At 36.9% G+C, this 16,520-nt stretch overlaps 1 protein-coding gene across 1 annotated transcript in view; it reads left to right on the plus strand.

Annotated features, from left to right (window-relative positions):
* Nucleotides 1–14,358, plus strand: part of LOC131079755 (kinesin-like protein KIN-8B) — a 97,573-nt gene extending 83,215 nt beyond the window's left edge. Inside the window, exons 7-16 of the mRNA XM_058017789.2 lie at nt 9,988–10,079; nt 10,231–10,332; nt 10,509–10,655; nt 10,738–10,888; nt 11,115–11,177; nt 11,289–11,525; nt 12,241–12,345; nt 12,483–12,596; nt 12,758–13,552; nt 13,643–14,358. Of these exons, the coding sequence (XP_057873772.2) occupies nt 9,988–10,079; nt 10,231–10,332; nt 10,509–10,655; nt 10,738–10,888; nt 11,115–11,177; nt 11,289–11,525; nt 12,241–12,345; nt 12,483–12,596; nt 12,758–13,552; nt 13,643–14,074 (2,238 nt within the window). The 3' untranslated portion in view covers nt 14,075–14,358. The remainder of the gene's footprint in view (nt 1–9,987; nt 10,080–10,230; nt 10,333–10,508; nt 10,656–10,737; nt 10,889–11,114; nt 11,178–11,288; nt 11,526–12,240; nt 12,346–12,482; nt 12,597–12,757; nt 13,553–13,642) is intronic.
* The last annotated feature ends 2,162 nt before the right edge of the window (nt 14,359–16,520 follow it).

Genomic DNA, 16,520 nt, shown 5'->3' on the forward strand with positions numbered 1-16,520 from the left:
AGGGGTTTTCTTGTTATACATACCCATGGCATATGGTGTCAATATATTGAAAGCACAATCAAATTGCAATATACTCCCAATTGAACTATAGGTCAATGGGTTTTGTTGGCCTCATCTGTTTCTCCAATGTCAAACCCACTTTCATCTCCCAAATCAAGGTCCTCATTGTTGCTCATTTTAGCACGTTTAAAGTGTAAGGGATTGGCAATGTTCTAAAAACTGTTTAGGGCATTAGAAGTGCAAAAAGTAACAAGACTTTTTACACATTGTAAGTGCAAAAAATCAGTACATTCAAGCATAATAGAATAAGAAAACAATTTTAAAACATAGAAGTATAGCAAACAAGGTTTTTAATGTTTTGAAATGGAAAGAAACAGTTTATTTGACTACAAGAGAAAATTAAAACACATTGTGATTGAACTAATTGTTTACAATACATGCAGAGTGTAAGTAAACAAAAATGAATAGAAAAACAATTGTTACAAACATTATACACAACAAAGAAAATAAAAACAATGGATGGATTGAGTCATTAACATACTTGATGATTTGAACTGCTTACACCTTCCTCTCTTTTCAGTTTGTGGCTTCTTGCTTGCAAAAGTAGATTATAAAGATACAAAATTCAAATGCTGAAATCATGGAATTCAAATGGGCTAGGGTTTTGGGTGCATCTTTGGATTGAGAGCCAGTTTGTGGCTTCTTGCTTGCAAAAGTAGATTATAAAGATACAAAATTCAAATGCTGAAATCATGGAATTCAAATGGGCTAGGGTTTTGGGTGTATCTTTGGATTGAGAGCCATTTAGGTTTTTCTTTCAAACTTTCTAAATTTTTGATGGTAGGGGGAATGATTGATGTCCCAAGTACGGTGGAGAGGTGTTTGGGACAGTTAAATATCTCCAGAATGTATTAAAAGAGGGATTTTCCTTTTTGGGATGAGGGGGGTGTTTTGTCATCATACCAATTTTCGTAAATTGTCCCTGAATGAGGGGATGTGTCTGTTGAAATGTAGCTAGGTCGAATCCCTAGCACAATTAATTTTAATGTGGCCCTTGGCCTTAAAATTAATGGTATTGATATAATTAGGGCTGATCCCCAATTTGTATAGCTTGTAATTGGGCTGGGCCCAAATAGATATCAATGTAACTTGTGTATGTTAAGGGCAGGCCTTATTTGGGCGCTCAACTTATGTAACTTATAATGGTTATGGGGCAAGACCTATTCATTGTGAAACTTGTAATTCAATAGGTTGGGACCTATTGAATATGTAACTTGTATTTAACCTAGACCTATTCTTCTTGGCGGGAATATTGACAAGGCCGACCTAAGGCAATTTGGAGGGCTAGTGTCACATATATATGTAATGTAAACTTCATTGTTCTAACACAATTCAGCAAATTCCTCTATCTTCATCAAGTAGCGAATTGCCTTCTGTAATCAGCAAATTATCTTCAGTGATCAGCGAATCTCATTTAGAAGACAGCGACCATACCTAAGGACAGCGAATCAGTATTAGAAGTCAGCGAACTTGATTGGAAGATCAGCAGACATGACCTAAAGACAGCGAACTTGATTGATGGCACATCGAACTTGATTAGATGCACAGTAGAGGCAGCGAATATCATCACTGTGACAGTGAACCAAACTTCAGTCTGTCATCCTTTGTGTGACAGCAACATCAGTACTTGAGATAAATTTATCACTTTTGTATGTTCTAGGTTACTGTGCTGTTAGCTTCAAGTGTGAAGCTTATTGTAAATTCAATTGATTATTGCCTAATCAAGATCTGAGAATTGTTGCTAGGTTTTTCACCTCCAAGAGGGAGGTTTTCCCAGGGTACTGCTGTGTTGTTCTTGTGTTGTTTATGTGTGTTAAGTGTATGATTTACTTTGCATTCTGATTTTCTGTTCTATACTGCTAATCTGATTGCTAAAACTAGCAGTGTCTAGATTCTAGAGGCCTGCAGGACACTGCAGATATCTTCAACTTAGTGTTGAGTCTGTTGACAACATGGGACACTTCTAAGTGAATAGAATTTAGTTTGTTTTTACGCATTCTTGTTTCCATTGTTAGTTTTTTCTATTCATATGCTAAGAAAAAAGTAAAAAAATATTTTTTTAGAGAGGTGAAAGGCTTCAATAAAATGTATGGTTCTAAAGAAGCTTCAAAGGTTATGATCAAATTACTAAACTTGATAATTGTTGATGATTATATGGGCCTCCAAGAGTTTTGCTTACACTTGCCTTTTGCTTCTTCTCATAGGTTTTTACTTTCTTTGCCGCTGGGGAATTTGTTGACATATAGTTTCAATGGTTTTGTTAAGAGAAACAAACTTACGTAAAATTCCTTACTAGGACTGACTGCAAATAGATATATATGTCCAGTTTATGTAGTATTTAATTAACTGGTTGATCATTGAGGGCCTACAAATTTCATTTGGAAGTATAACCTGTGTAGTCTCAAATTACATTGCACGTTTGTTAATAAACATAACAATTTCTAAACAATAATTTACAGCATTCAATATCGTAAAATTCATGATGCACCTTTTGAAGTTGCAGTGGTTGTTGATGCCAATCACGTGGCTGTCAGCTATCGGGAGGTCTTCATGAATGCACCATTGAGCGTAATAGAAGGTCTTCCATGTACGAATGCGTTCTGCACTTAGCCCCACGGAACAATGGTTCATGTGATGAACCTGGATCACACTTCTTCACGATCCGCCATGCACAACTAATCTAGAATATGCCTCTCCACGGTATATGCTACGCACAGTTATGTTCTTCGTGATTACAGGGGCAAGCAAAGATAGATCCGATATCGGGTTTTCTGGATAATGATACTCCCGCTAGTTCAACTCCGCTACACCACGGGCAGGGATGCTTCCGCTACACCACTAGTTACGTTACTTCCGCTACTCCACTGGGGACGCTGTAGACCTTCGTGTCTGCGGGGACAAGACGGGAATACACCCGAAGTCTGGTCTCTATCTCACGTGAAACGAACAAGAGTTCGTATTAATAGCTGCACCCAATATCGGGTTTCTGTGACACATTGTAAAGAATAGGATTTGTGTGCCTTTCCGCTAGGCTACCGGTAGTCTCCGTGAGGAATGGAATTAGCGTGCCTCCCTGCCAAACTTCTGATAGTCCTCTCCAGTTTGTGTGTATGAACTTGCGTATACTCCTGTCATAGATTACTCCTTGGTTCACAGTTCCAATAGGCCAGTTATGGCTGGCGAAAGGAAATCATTAATATGCTTTGATACCTCGCATATAATCAATCTTCACTTCAGGCATTGTTTTGTATAAAATTCCATGCTTCTCCTTATTGCCAATCCTTATTTAAAAGACAATAGCGGGTAAAATTCCCGTAGGAAAACCAACTCCCTCAAGATTAAATAATTAAATAATAGTTAGGCAAAGTATTTAAGCAAACTAATATTTAACTTTTAATCTTTATTGAAAAATCAAATATTGAACTCTTATTATAATATATTAGTCAACATTCGAACTAATATAAAATAAGGAAAGTTCATTTTATTCATAATTAATACCAAATAGTATTAATTTGATGGGGACATCACAATGTACCTGTAGGAGAGTGGAGAATCTTGTTGTTCTTAATGCCTTGCAACAACAAGAGTCCAACAACATTGTGAAATATAGAGCCCACGGAGATCACATGGATTAATAAGGGACCAAGATGTGTAGCCAGTTGGTGATCTGTAATCTCATCAAAATGTGTTTGTAGAAATTGAGAACCAATGAATTAATGGACAGGCTGCTTATTGAAAATAAATGAGAGTTAGGAACTAAAGAATGCTATGAAAGATAGTGAACACAAATTTTATCCTAAAAACTCCTCTAAAGGATAAAACCAGCTTTGGCAGTGGCACTGGTATCAAATTATTATTAAAAGCTAGACAGGTACAATGAGATGTAAAATATCATGGATACAATCTTCCCCTTGTTCCACCTAGTTAGATATCTACAGTCAATTCCATCACATAGAAAATATATTTCTACTTCTCAATGTCCTACAACACTAAAATCTGCCTCCCCTGATACAGTCTTAGCTCTCTCTTGTCCACAAATAACTGCTGAGATTTCCTCCTCATTTACTAGGAGGTCCAAAAGTGGAATTGGAAGAAGAAACATTGAACTACTTGTTTCAAATTTTGTCTGTTGGTGTTGGGATGAAACACCGCTTTCAGACAACCAACTGTTACAAAACCGCTCTTTGTTGGGAACCGACAGTTTTTCTCTCTCATATTTTTTGAGTTGTTTATGAGAGTTCTAACTATTGAAAGTGTTTCTTTTTATAAGTTTTGACTTTCCTAATCCATTATGGATTGCACCTCCCTTCGTAGAGAGGCTTTTGGTCCTACAAAAGATCTCTTGACATATAGAAGGATTCTTCCCTCCATCTCTGGAACTTTTGTGTCCACATGCTTCATATGTCTTGGAACAAAACTCATTCCCATCAGCCTCTTCAAACTCAAAGGCAATGCTCCATGTTAGGGTACAATGAAGTAGAAGGTAATGATGTTTTATCACACTGTGAATCCTGCAATTGCGAAAGAATTGGAGTTTCCTTGGAGTCCTTGCCATGATCATCTCAATGGTGCACTTTCTTTTACAACTTCGTTGTTAGCTAAACTCTCTGTGCAACAACCCTTTGCTATGCTATATTGGTTGCCATGGGGTGGAAACCTGTCATGATCATCTCAATGGTGCACTCTCTTTTACAACTTCATTGCTAGCTAAACTCTCCATGCAACAACCCTTTGCTATGTTATATTGGTTGCAATGGGGTGTAAACCATCGCACAACAATGCTACGATGGTTTCTTGCTATACACAAGTGGTGCTAGTTCCCTTTGCTTGCTGTACCATACAAAAGTAGAACAAATTGCATGTTACAATAACATTATTGCCATGGAAAGGTGTGCATGCTTACAATATCTGGGAGATGCCCATACTCCTGCACTTGCTTCTGATTTTTCACAAATCCCAAGGATTAGAAACTTCTTAGATGCAAAATTGACCTTGAATTTCACCAAAATGAGCTTTTAGAAATTAAGAGTCAGTAAATCAATGGACTATATACTACATATTTAAAATAAATGACAGTCATAAAGGAAAAAATACTATGAAAGAGAAGTAGACAGGCAAATTTAATCTTGGAAACCCCTTGAAATGGTAAATTACCTTTGGCAGTGGCAATGGCACTACTATCGAATTACTATTAGAAGCTAGACAAGTACAATGAGATCATTAATATTGTGGATACAATCTGCCCCTTGCTTCAGCCAGTTACATACCTGCTGTCAAGTCTATGGCATAAAGGACAATGCATATCTAATTCTCAATGTTCTACAAAACTTGAATCTACCTTCCCTGAGACAATCCAACTCCCTTTTGCCCATAATTAAGTGCTGGGGATTTCTCCTTGTGCACCATAAGGTCTCAAATACAAAGCTACTCATTTGTAATTACATCAGACTGCTAATTTAAAAATTCCATCTGTTGATGTTGGGAAAAAAACCACTACTTTCAGACAGCCACTGGTTAGGGAATTGCTCTGGCAATTAGGGGATGTTGTTGTGGTTTCAAAATTACTCCTATTTGGGAACTGGTGGTTTCTCTCTGCTGTGTTTTCTGAGAGCTGGGACAATTGAAAGTGATTCCTCTGATAAGTTCTGAATTTCCTGATTTGTTATGGATCAGTTGGGGTTCAGGTGGGGTTCTGTTGCAGGACACAGTTGATTCCAAATTTCCAGTAGTTCTACAAATGGCGAAGAGCTGTTGAGGTAACAATTCAATGACTGGGTTTTGAATGTGCTTCTCAATGTACCTATGTACAATGCATGATGTGACATGCCTTTGGCATCTCTTAGTATAAATCTTGCTTTGGTGTTCATACTATGTCTCTGATAGTTGGTCTATCAGATAGCTTATGGATCAGTAGATTGTTATTATGCTTTATAGTATTGCAGCTTCTTTTAGCTTTAGTATTTTTACGATTTTTAATTTATTTGTATAATAAAAATTCGAATATTATTTTCTGTTTATTATAAATAGCTGTCTTCCCACTGTCCCCAAAATCTGGAAATTTTTTGCCATCTCCGAAACATAGTTTCCCTATCTCGTCCTTGTAACTCTGGAGAAACACTGGTGTTATTTCATTTGAACTAGTGCATTCAGCATTGCTAAGGTGTGGCTCTAACCGAATTAATAAGGTTAATAAAGTCTAGAGAGCTATTCAATATATTCTCTTACAATATTAGAGCTGTAAAACAACTATGCTGAGGCTGCTAAGGAAAGAAATTTCCCCTGTTGTTCTGGCTAGACTGAACTGTTTAACAAGGTTGAGAAAAATGGGTTTGTTATGAATTTCCCTGGGATAATATGGATTCTCAACTTCATCAGCCAAACAGATATTGAGCCTTACTTTTGGTAGGATATTTATGTATTCTTATCTACAGTTGAAGACACTTTCTGAACTATATGAACTTCAAATGTATAAGCAGCCTTTTTTTTTAATTGTCCCAAAACAAAATACAAGGTTCCATGGCTAAGCCCAAAATTCATAAAGTTATCTATATTCTTCTTGCTTTATTGTTTTTGTGTTTCCTTGTAATATCCGAGTAATTTTTTTTTTTTTGATTTTTTAACAATAAGAAATACAAGCAATCACCACAACCCTTTAAGGTTAGAGAAATAATCCAAACTGCTGAAAGGGAACCCTTCCACCTTTTGTTCACCGAGAGCCCAAGCTGGGAAGGTGAGAGCATACGGTGTTTGGGGGATCGTTAGCAACAACAATCAACTGAAATTACAATGCCTGGGCGGCAAGCCAGCCCCTTCTACTTATCCAGCAGGATAGAAACCAAACTCTTGGCGGTAAACCGAACAAGGGAAAAATGACAAGAAACTGAGATTCAATCACTCTACCGCATATTTCAGCGGGAGGACATTGCATCAAGACATCACTCAACCGCATATTTCAGCGGGAGGACAATTGCATTAACTTATCACTCGACCACTTATTTAGTGGGAGGACTGAAAATTACAAATTTGCTGAATACTAGGCGGCAAGCCAACCTCTTCCACTTATTCAGTGGGATGAGAGTTACAAAGATAGAACTGGTTAGTAGTACTACTACCTAACCTTACAATAATAGAGATGAAAGGAGGAGAGTAATGCAGATTTCTACAATAAGGATATAAATTTCTGTTACAACCAATCTGCAGGTTGAAAGTACAAACCAGCAGCCTATAGAAATACCAAAATACTCATAACTCCCTCATTTTACATCCAAATCAACTCAAACTAGTCCCAAACCCACCGTACATCATAAGCAATGACAACCAATCAAAACCACACCCCAAACAAACCCTTCTTTATTTTGCATGCATCCCAATGCAACACAAAAAACCCACGCCTAGCCTAAGAATTTCGATTTGGCATAATAAATTCAAAACTCCAACAAACGTGCTATAAACTTACAAAGTTTATCGCCAGTGTTGGGAAGGTAGATAGAGTTGATACCCATAACCGTCAGTCGCTTCAGCAGAGAGGTGTGATCGAAAATATGCTTCAGCCACAGGGAAAACAAGCGAGTCTCCAGAATCACTTCAACACCAAAAATGTCTATGGTAAACTCTGAGAATGTAGGAGAATACAATGCACAGCTAGGTACTGTATTTCAAGTACGAAACCGGGTAGCACCAGGGAGACGCACTCCGAAGCCTCAAGTTCTGTCGCCAAACCGGCAGTGTAACATTACAAATTTTCAAGATGATCCAAAAAGAGAGCCCAAGGCTCTTCTTTATAACTTCTTGCTCCACCAAATTCAAATGCAAATGCACACAAATTCGCCCAAATTACATGTCCTCCAATGCACCCAACACATTTGAATTTAATTAAACATGTCCCTTCAAAATGCGGTCCACTTATTTCCAACTCCCTAGGCAAAGTTCGAACTTTTGCTAGGTGAACAACTTGCAATATTAAAACAATATGAACATGACATGTTTAATCATTCTTAGCGCCGCCTGACTCAGGGAAATAATGATATTAGTAGCATATATTTATCCTTTTTCGTAAGTCACCCAAAACACGATTAATCAGTAATAAAATAATTAAATATCAAACCTTAGGATAAGGAATTAATATTTAATTAAATAACTTATAACTCCAATACTGATTAATACCAAAATCAAGGATGAAGCTGTGTGATGAAGACCACTGAATTGTGCTGAGTCAGAACCTTGTCCGAGACTGCTAAAAATAGAAATGCTCAACACAACCACTTACTAAAAATAGTAAGTCAAGAAATACTGCTCCGAAAAACATAATCTTCGCACCTAGAGAAAGAGCTTGGTAAGCTTAGTAGAACTGCATCAACCAAACAGCCAAACCCTAACTTACTAAAAATAGTAAGTTCTGACTTCACCAAAGAAACAAATGCATGTTATGCCACCCTGGAGTTCATGGAAAACCCAGAAGGAAACCATAAGCAGAACTGAAGAATTCCCTCTTGACAAACCCTAGAAAGCTCGTGCAGAACTCCACAAAAGTTGGAAACCCTAATTCTCCTTTCCAATTAGCCAACAGGTCTCCAGAATAGGCCAATGGACCACTGAATGCACATCACTTAGAAGGGGACATTACATTCCTCAAGTGTGATTATTTGCTTATTAGTTATCTGTAAAGGATGGTATTACAACTGTGGTGATAATAAATTTCTAACTTCAAATGTATTACACACAAGTGAAAATCAAAGAACAACATATTCTTGTGCAAAATATGTAGCTCAAATGAATCAACCAGGTTACAGTGTAGATCAAAAGTGTCTTGACTGCTTAAGCCTCAGGGTGACCTTAACCGCCTTTTCTAATGTCATATAATGTTCTGTCAAATGCATGGTATCTCACAGAAAACGGTATGCACTATCTCTGCACCTACTGAGAGTGGATACGAGACATGAACAGAACAACCTGTCTTGAAGCTAGACATGAATTGCTTGATAGGATGCCAATACAATGCACTGTCAAACAAAAATCTAATCACTAAATAATCAATGTTTCCAGGGACTTCATGTTGCCTAGCAAGATTAGATATTTCAGCTCATTAAAAAAAAGATTTTGCATCTGTCACACTATTTAGGATTGTGTGCTACATGCAAAATTGGTTATTGGTGTGTATCTGATACATTACAGTAGTGTCAGCGGGAAGAGATTTGGATTACTGTGGGATTCTAAGTCTTACACTTAAAACAGTTGCTGGTATCTGCTGCACCACCAAAATCAAGATCCAATGAATCCATCTCATTGAGTATGGTTGCATATCATTCTTCACAAATCTTTTCAAGAGCCAATGACTAGCTGCATCAAATTCTGAAGTTTGCCAATTTGTTCCTTTGCCTGAGCTGAGCACCAGAATGTTTTAATGTCATAATGCAGCAAGGACAATCCCAGCAATCTGTTTTTTGTATCCTGCTTTCCCCATCAGATGCTCTCAGCTTTTTCACTGGGGAGGAAACTAAGACACTTCCACAATATACACATGGCTGACCTTCTTTGTAGAATTCTTATTCCTGTTGTCACTTGCACTTGTAATTGTTCTGATATAGCAGTGCCGGAGGGCACAATTTAATGGAGCATAGGCAGAGCGTCAAGTTGAAAATTGAAGAATGCATATGGCTTACCCTGAATTGTTCACTTTCCCAGCATCCTTAGAGTTTCTGAAGTTTTCTAGAAACAATGTACCTGTAATTAATTTACAATCTAAGTTTATCCATTTGAATTTTGAAACCCAGAGCTGCAAAAAACATAAATCACAGAATCATTTTATCATGAACCAATCTTGTGGTATATCTTTTTACAAACTTAATATAATAATATTTTTCATTTTTTTCACAAAATGTCTGATTATTAGTAAGCTTCATGCTTGACTGTGTTTCTTTCCATGAAAAGGTCAATTCGGCTGACAAAATATTTGAGCTACTAAATGTGGGCAACAGTCGACGGAAAACAGAGAGCACAGAGGCAAATGCCACATCTTCACGGTGAGCTGCATTCTGATTTATTTTTTGTTGTTGTAATGTAATGCTTCCTAAACATTGGTGTGTACAACTTGTAGAAAACATCTTTATTTAGGTGAACAATTGTTAGTAATGAGGATTAGGTAATGTCTTACCCCTGGAATGTCAATGTCAGGTCACATGCTGTTTTAGAAATCACTGTCAAAAGGCAACAGAAGAATCAATATCGATCACAAGTTTTGCGTGGCAAGCTTGCTTTAGTCGATCTTGCTGGCAGGTGAACTTTGGTTGGACCTTGTTTGATTTAATATTGAGTATTTCAGTCCTTATGGAACATGTGTATTCTGTCCATATTTTTTTATATATTCACTCTTTTATCATGTCCGGTTGCTTTGACTTAGTAGTTTCATTATGTCTTATTTTCTAAAGCTTTTACTCATCTCAATCATGCAGTGAAAGAGCTTCAGAAACAAACAATGCTGGGCAGAAGCTCAGAGATGGAGCAAATATTAATCGTTCTCTCCTTGCTTTGGCAACATGCATTAATGCTTTAGGAAAGCAGCAGAAGAAGGGTCTTGCATATGTTCCCTACCGCAATAGGTATTTGATTCAAATGCTCAAAACTTTTATAAAAAGGACCCTTAACAGCAGTGATGAAACTAACAGCCAAGATAAATTGCAGCAAGCTGACAAGAATTTTGAAGGATGGTCTTAGTGGGAACTCTCGTACTATTATGATTGCCACTGTATCACCTGCTGATGATCAGTATCACCACACCATCAACACCTTGAAGTATGCTGATAGAGCTAAAGAGATTAAGACACATATACAGGTAACTTATTTTTATATTATTCATTTTCTGCATCTCTAATCTAGAGTCAAACGCCAACAAGTAACTTGCTACATAGGTGCAACTTACAATTTACAACGTAATGCTTTCTCTATTAGGAGCCTTGGAACTGGTTCTGAATTCTTTGTGTTTTCATCAATATAATGAATTTATACTTAAGCACAAAATTGGAAAGGTAGATGTAAACATGAAGCTCTTCCTTCTGCAGAAAAACATTGGCACTGTTGATAGTCATGTTGCAGATTACCAGCGCATGATCGACAATCTTCAGGTACAGCAACCTAAAAGAAAAAAGTTAATGCTGAAAGCTGAATTGCATCTTTTGAATGTTTCAAGTGGAAGGTTGTTTTTTTGGTTGCTTATCACTAGATGGAAAATGCAGGTTGAAGTGTGCCAACTAAGGAAGGAACTAGCAGAGAAGGAATCTCAATTGAGTATCAGACCAGCTGAGAAAACAGTTGATGATGAGCTATCTTGGTTGGATGAATTGAGCCGTGATACTAATGAGAATATTGAAGAACGTATAAATCTTCAGAAAGCTTTATTTGAACTGGAGGACATTAACTTACGTAATCGGATTGAACTACAACATCTTGATGATATTATTGCAAAACAACAGGTATTTGAGCTACAACTTCTACTGGGTCCCCCACCCCTGAATTGTGAGGGTTTGTCCATGGGATCTAACTCTCTACTAGCTAGGGATACCACTGTAGTAATAATCTCTTACTCTTCCTGTGGTGCTCCTATGGCTTTAACTGTTAACACCTTCTCTTTCTCATATCTCCTCCTATAGGGCATCCTTGTAATTGCTCCTTCGTCTACCAGCATCACTTGTAGGCCTACCACATAGTCTCAATGTTGCACCACCTCATATCCCCTCATGTACAGCATCCTTATTATGTTCCATTATCATCACTTTGGGCCCACCACTTACTCTCAATTTCGCACTTCCTATCTCCTCTTGTAGGGCATCCTCCTGATGCTCCATTATCAGCACTCGCGGGCCTACCAAATACTCTCAATCTTGCACCTCCTATCTCCTTCTGTGTGGCATCACTATTTCATTCTCTAGTCACCTGCAGGCCTACTGCATACACTTTCAACTGAAGCAGGTCTACTGCTTCAGCATGTCATTTTGGTACTATGATGTCCTTGGGGAGATTTAAACCTTGGTCTTCAACATGAAAACCATGTCTTCCTACCAATTGATCACAACCCCGTGGACTAAACTTCAATAACAGATGTAGATAAATTTATAAGCTTGGAATGAGTCTAAATGTCGATTATTTGTTTTATTGAATGATAACTGCAAAGCAACACTGTTAATGCAGGCTATTGAAAAAGAAGGGAGAATTGTACAGGCCTTAGGCGCTAGGAGACAGGTTATTCTTGACAACATCCGGGATAATGATGAAGCAGGAGCTAACTATCATAAGGTATTTATTAAATTATTTCTAATTGTCTTTGCACAAACTTTCAACTGGATTGGAATTTTAACAAGGAAGCAGAGTTCATGCACAATATTTGTGTAGATCTAGATGTTTCATCCTTCCCTCTTTTCCTGGTACTGTAGGAAATTGAGATAAATGAGGCCCACCGCAGCAAGCTTCAAAAATTGATTGATGAAGCTATTGATAACAATGGAAACAAAACGTACCTGCGTATTCTTAGACAGTATAGGCTACTGGTAAGGAAACCTAAATCTTTGGATAACCCATATTTTCTTTGCGTTTGATTGATAACTGTAGGCTACTGGTAAGAAAACCTAAATCTTTGGATAACCCATATATGCTTTGCATTTGATTGATAACTGGACTTTAAAATGACATTTTCTAAAACAAAATGCAGGGCATGACAAACACAGAACTTCAATTTCAAATAGCAGTACGTGATCAAATAATACATAACCAAAGAGAAACACAAAGTAATTTATGGACTTTGCTTGGAAGTTCTGGTTTGAATCACAAACAGATACAGGAACTGGCTACCAAGCAAGGGATAACAATAGAGGACTGGATTATCCCCCCTGGAAGCCCTGTGCTAAGGAAAATATCCCCAGCTCCAATTTCTGGAAGATATCCACAATGCTTACCTCCACCACAAAGTCTTACACACAGTACAAGTTTTGAGAAGACTTATGTAACATCTCCAAGAAATTGGAATTGTGACTTACTGAAGCTGCAAAGTTCCAACAATCATAGGAGTTCTCAGATCCATAGTGGTCTTTTGAGAGGAGCTGATCCCCGATCTGTTGAATATGGAAGTCCTGATGTTAGGGGCATGAATCAATCTGATGGTCCATTGTCTAGGAATTCAAAAGTTCCTCCTACAGAAGCTGCAAAAGGAATTTGCACAATGAGGCAGGAGCATCACAGCTCATTTGAGATGGTTTCTCATCTACATACTCCCTCAGCATTGTTGGCAAGGAGAGCAGGAAATCACATGGGACAGAGAAGCCAGCAATGCTCTGCAGAAACTTGTTATCAAGATTGCTGTTCTCATGATACAGTTTGTGTGGATCCCATGCATGACAACAGTAAAACTCAAGGCTTAAATTGTGGCTGGAATGAAGGCTATGGTGGGTTAGCTTATTATACACCAGGAGAAACTCAACCTTTCACAGCAGATGCACAGCTCCGAAGGGTAATTCAAATCTTACTTATTGAGTTATTTTGCTTAAAGAAGTTATTCTTGAGCATCTCACTTCAATTTTTGGTATCTGCTTTTGTATAGGAATTGTGGAATGTAAACCATCAAATGCAGAATCTTCATGTTACTGGTGATGGAAGAGAAGTATTTGCCAATCATGTTGCTAATGATAGTAGCAATGTTAATGCGATTCATGAAGCGAAGGTTGGAAGAGTTTTGTTTCCACAATCTTCCGATCGAGTTGGAACACACTTCATTCCAAATGATAGCCCAAGTCGCATCTCTCCTATGTTGAATTCTCATCATATAATTTACAACAGTCAGAGCACTTACTACCAAAACTATCCAGTTTTCTCCTCACTGCAATCCCCTTCTTCAGAGCACAAAACAAGGGAAGGCAGTAACATTGATTCTACATGTGGAGTATCTCAAATGTGGTCTGATCACAGATTCAAGTATTCTTCAAATAGGCCATGTCAGTTATGGCCTGAACAAAGTGATGGTTGGAAACAATAAGTTTGCCTTTTGGACATAACGCGTGTCATAAGTTTACATTTACCACACACCACAATACGTAGGCCTATTTGAAGGTGCATAATTTCTGTGGGCATTGGTTTTGCACTAAGCATATAAGTTGAGGGCCTTTCAATATTAGCACTGCAGCCCGTATTTCTAGTAAGATGTTATGCTCAGGTTTTGGCTTCTTGTCTACTGGCATATTGTGATGAACTCTGATCAAATTTGTAGTCCGGCTTTTCCGAGTTTAGGAATCTTTTGCAATGCAAGAGGAGCGTTATGAATATGAGCTTAATATTTAATTTTAAATGTGTTCGAGGGAAAGCAATTTAGATGAGTTTACAAGCTTGCTGATATGAGAACTGCTCCAAACTATAGAGATCTATTCAGCATTCTCTATCCAGGTAGATACATATGCCACCATATGCAAAAACAACATTTTCAAAATGCAAAGGGGGTTCTTACAAAAGTATAAAGATGACCGTATTAGTAATGCAGTTGCACGTTGTTTCAACTTTCAACAAAGCATGCTGCGATGAGCCTTGGCTATTTCACGTAGTATAATTGTCACACCATCAAGTTTTACTTGATAAACCAATGCGTGTTTCTATAGACATATGTTAATTCTCAAGGGCTATTGGTGATTAATTAAATATCGAGCAGAGTATGCGTAGCTGTGGAGGGAATTTAAATCTGACCCACTTTACATGGATGAAGACACCCTGAGTTAACAACAAAAGTATTCCAAGATTCAACAAAGAGAATTGAAATTTCATATGCCTAATAAAATCGTATACACACAATGACTTATCCTATTTTGAATGTCATGGGTAGTTCATGCTTTTGGGAAATTTTGTGCTAAGAAAATTTTCAGGATCAACAATTGAGATTCAAGGAGATCGATAAAAGTTTGGTCTCTAAGGAAGTTAAAATGTAATGAAGGATTTAGCTCCTACAATGGTAAAGAAAATACAAGAGCTATGATCTAATAAGTTCGAGTGCTTCTCACTGTGCTTTTTTTCAGTAGAAAATATAGTCTAATATGTAGTCATTTACAAAATCACTAGCTTTCATTGTATCATCTATTCTGGATAATTATATATAAAATGACAACATCTTTTGATCTTCTAATGTGGATAATTATATATAAAATGACAATACCTTTTGATCTTCTAATGTGGATAATTATATATAAAATGACAGTATCTTGGGGAACATCAAATTGCGTTTTGAAAGGGGTCTCTAGAGGATTTGGGATTGCAAGCTACAGTTATTAAACATTATTTTTAGTGGACTCAATGATTGAAAAGTAAAAAGGCTAACATTAGTAGTATCTTTCGAGCCGTGCCAAAGATGATATGAAATCCTATATCTTCTTGCGCAAAATACTACATCCATGAAGCCTTTTGTGGCTCCGTCTCGCCAAGGATTGAACTTCGAAAGCTACATGATGAGGATTTATACGGTGCATGGGATTTTAGACATACGTTAACTTTAATTATAATGTTTTAGGTTATATTTTTTATATTTCAGATTTATCATTGTAATGATGAAATTTGCATGTCAAAGTCCGTTATCATTTAGTTTTGGGTCCATTTTAATGAAATGACACAATACAATTTACATAGTAACAGATGATCCTCTTGTGCAAAGTTGTGTTCATTTTGTATTTTTTCAACTATTCTACATTCATTCCCATGCATTTGATTATTATCCCATCCTTATTGTATAAACCTACCATTGTTATATGTATGCAAGCACTTGCACCTATAAATTCATGTTATATGTATGCAAGCACTTACACCTATAAATTCATTACCCATCTTGATGTTAGCACTCTTTTTTTTGGGTTTGAAGCCAATCCCATGGCATACATGATGGATCTTGCACCATGAGGAATTGACCTTGAAATTTAAAAGTTCAAAATTCAAATGTTTGCCAACTGTTGCCTATTCCGCTCATTGTTATGAGCCGTATGGACATATTGCATAATTACTTTATATACTATGGTATTAAATGTACATTCATTTATCATTGATTATTCATTGAAAATCTAATACATTACAAGGAGCATTATTCTAAGAACAATTCACTTTAGAGCATTAAAAATAATATAAATTTGCATTTAATAATTTTGGCACATTTGAGTGATGCTTTTGATCATTTCTATGATTTGTGCTTTTGTGTTTTTTCTAATGTTATTTTAATTATTATTAGTCCTTAATGGTCAATGAAGAATAGAGATCATAGTGAAATTGGTCATATCAGTTGGTAGATACATTCATTCTTGTGGATTACATATCACTTCCATGATAAGTTTCGTTTATCCATAAAGATTTAAAAAGCCATGTTCTCTAGGAAAATTCCTAGATAGAGGGATAGTATTTAGTACCAAGAAAAATGAAATTTCATGTTGCATTGGGTTTTTATTCTTCATTATAGTTCT

Source organism: Cryptomeria japonica, chromosome 6, assembly GCF_030272615.1.
Source record: "Cryptomeria japonica chromosome 6, Sugi_1.0, whole genome shotgun sequence".
Taxonomy (NCBI): Eukaryota; Viridiplantae; Streptophyta; class Pinopsida; order Cupressales; family Cupressaceae; genus Cryptomeria; species Cryptomeria japonica.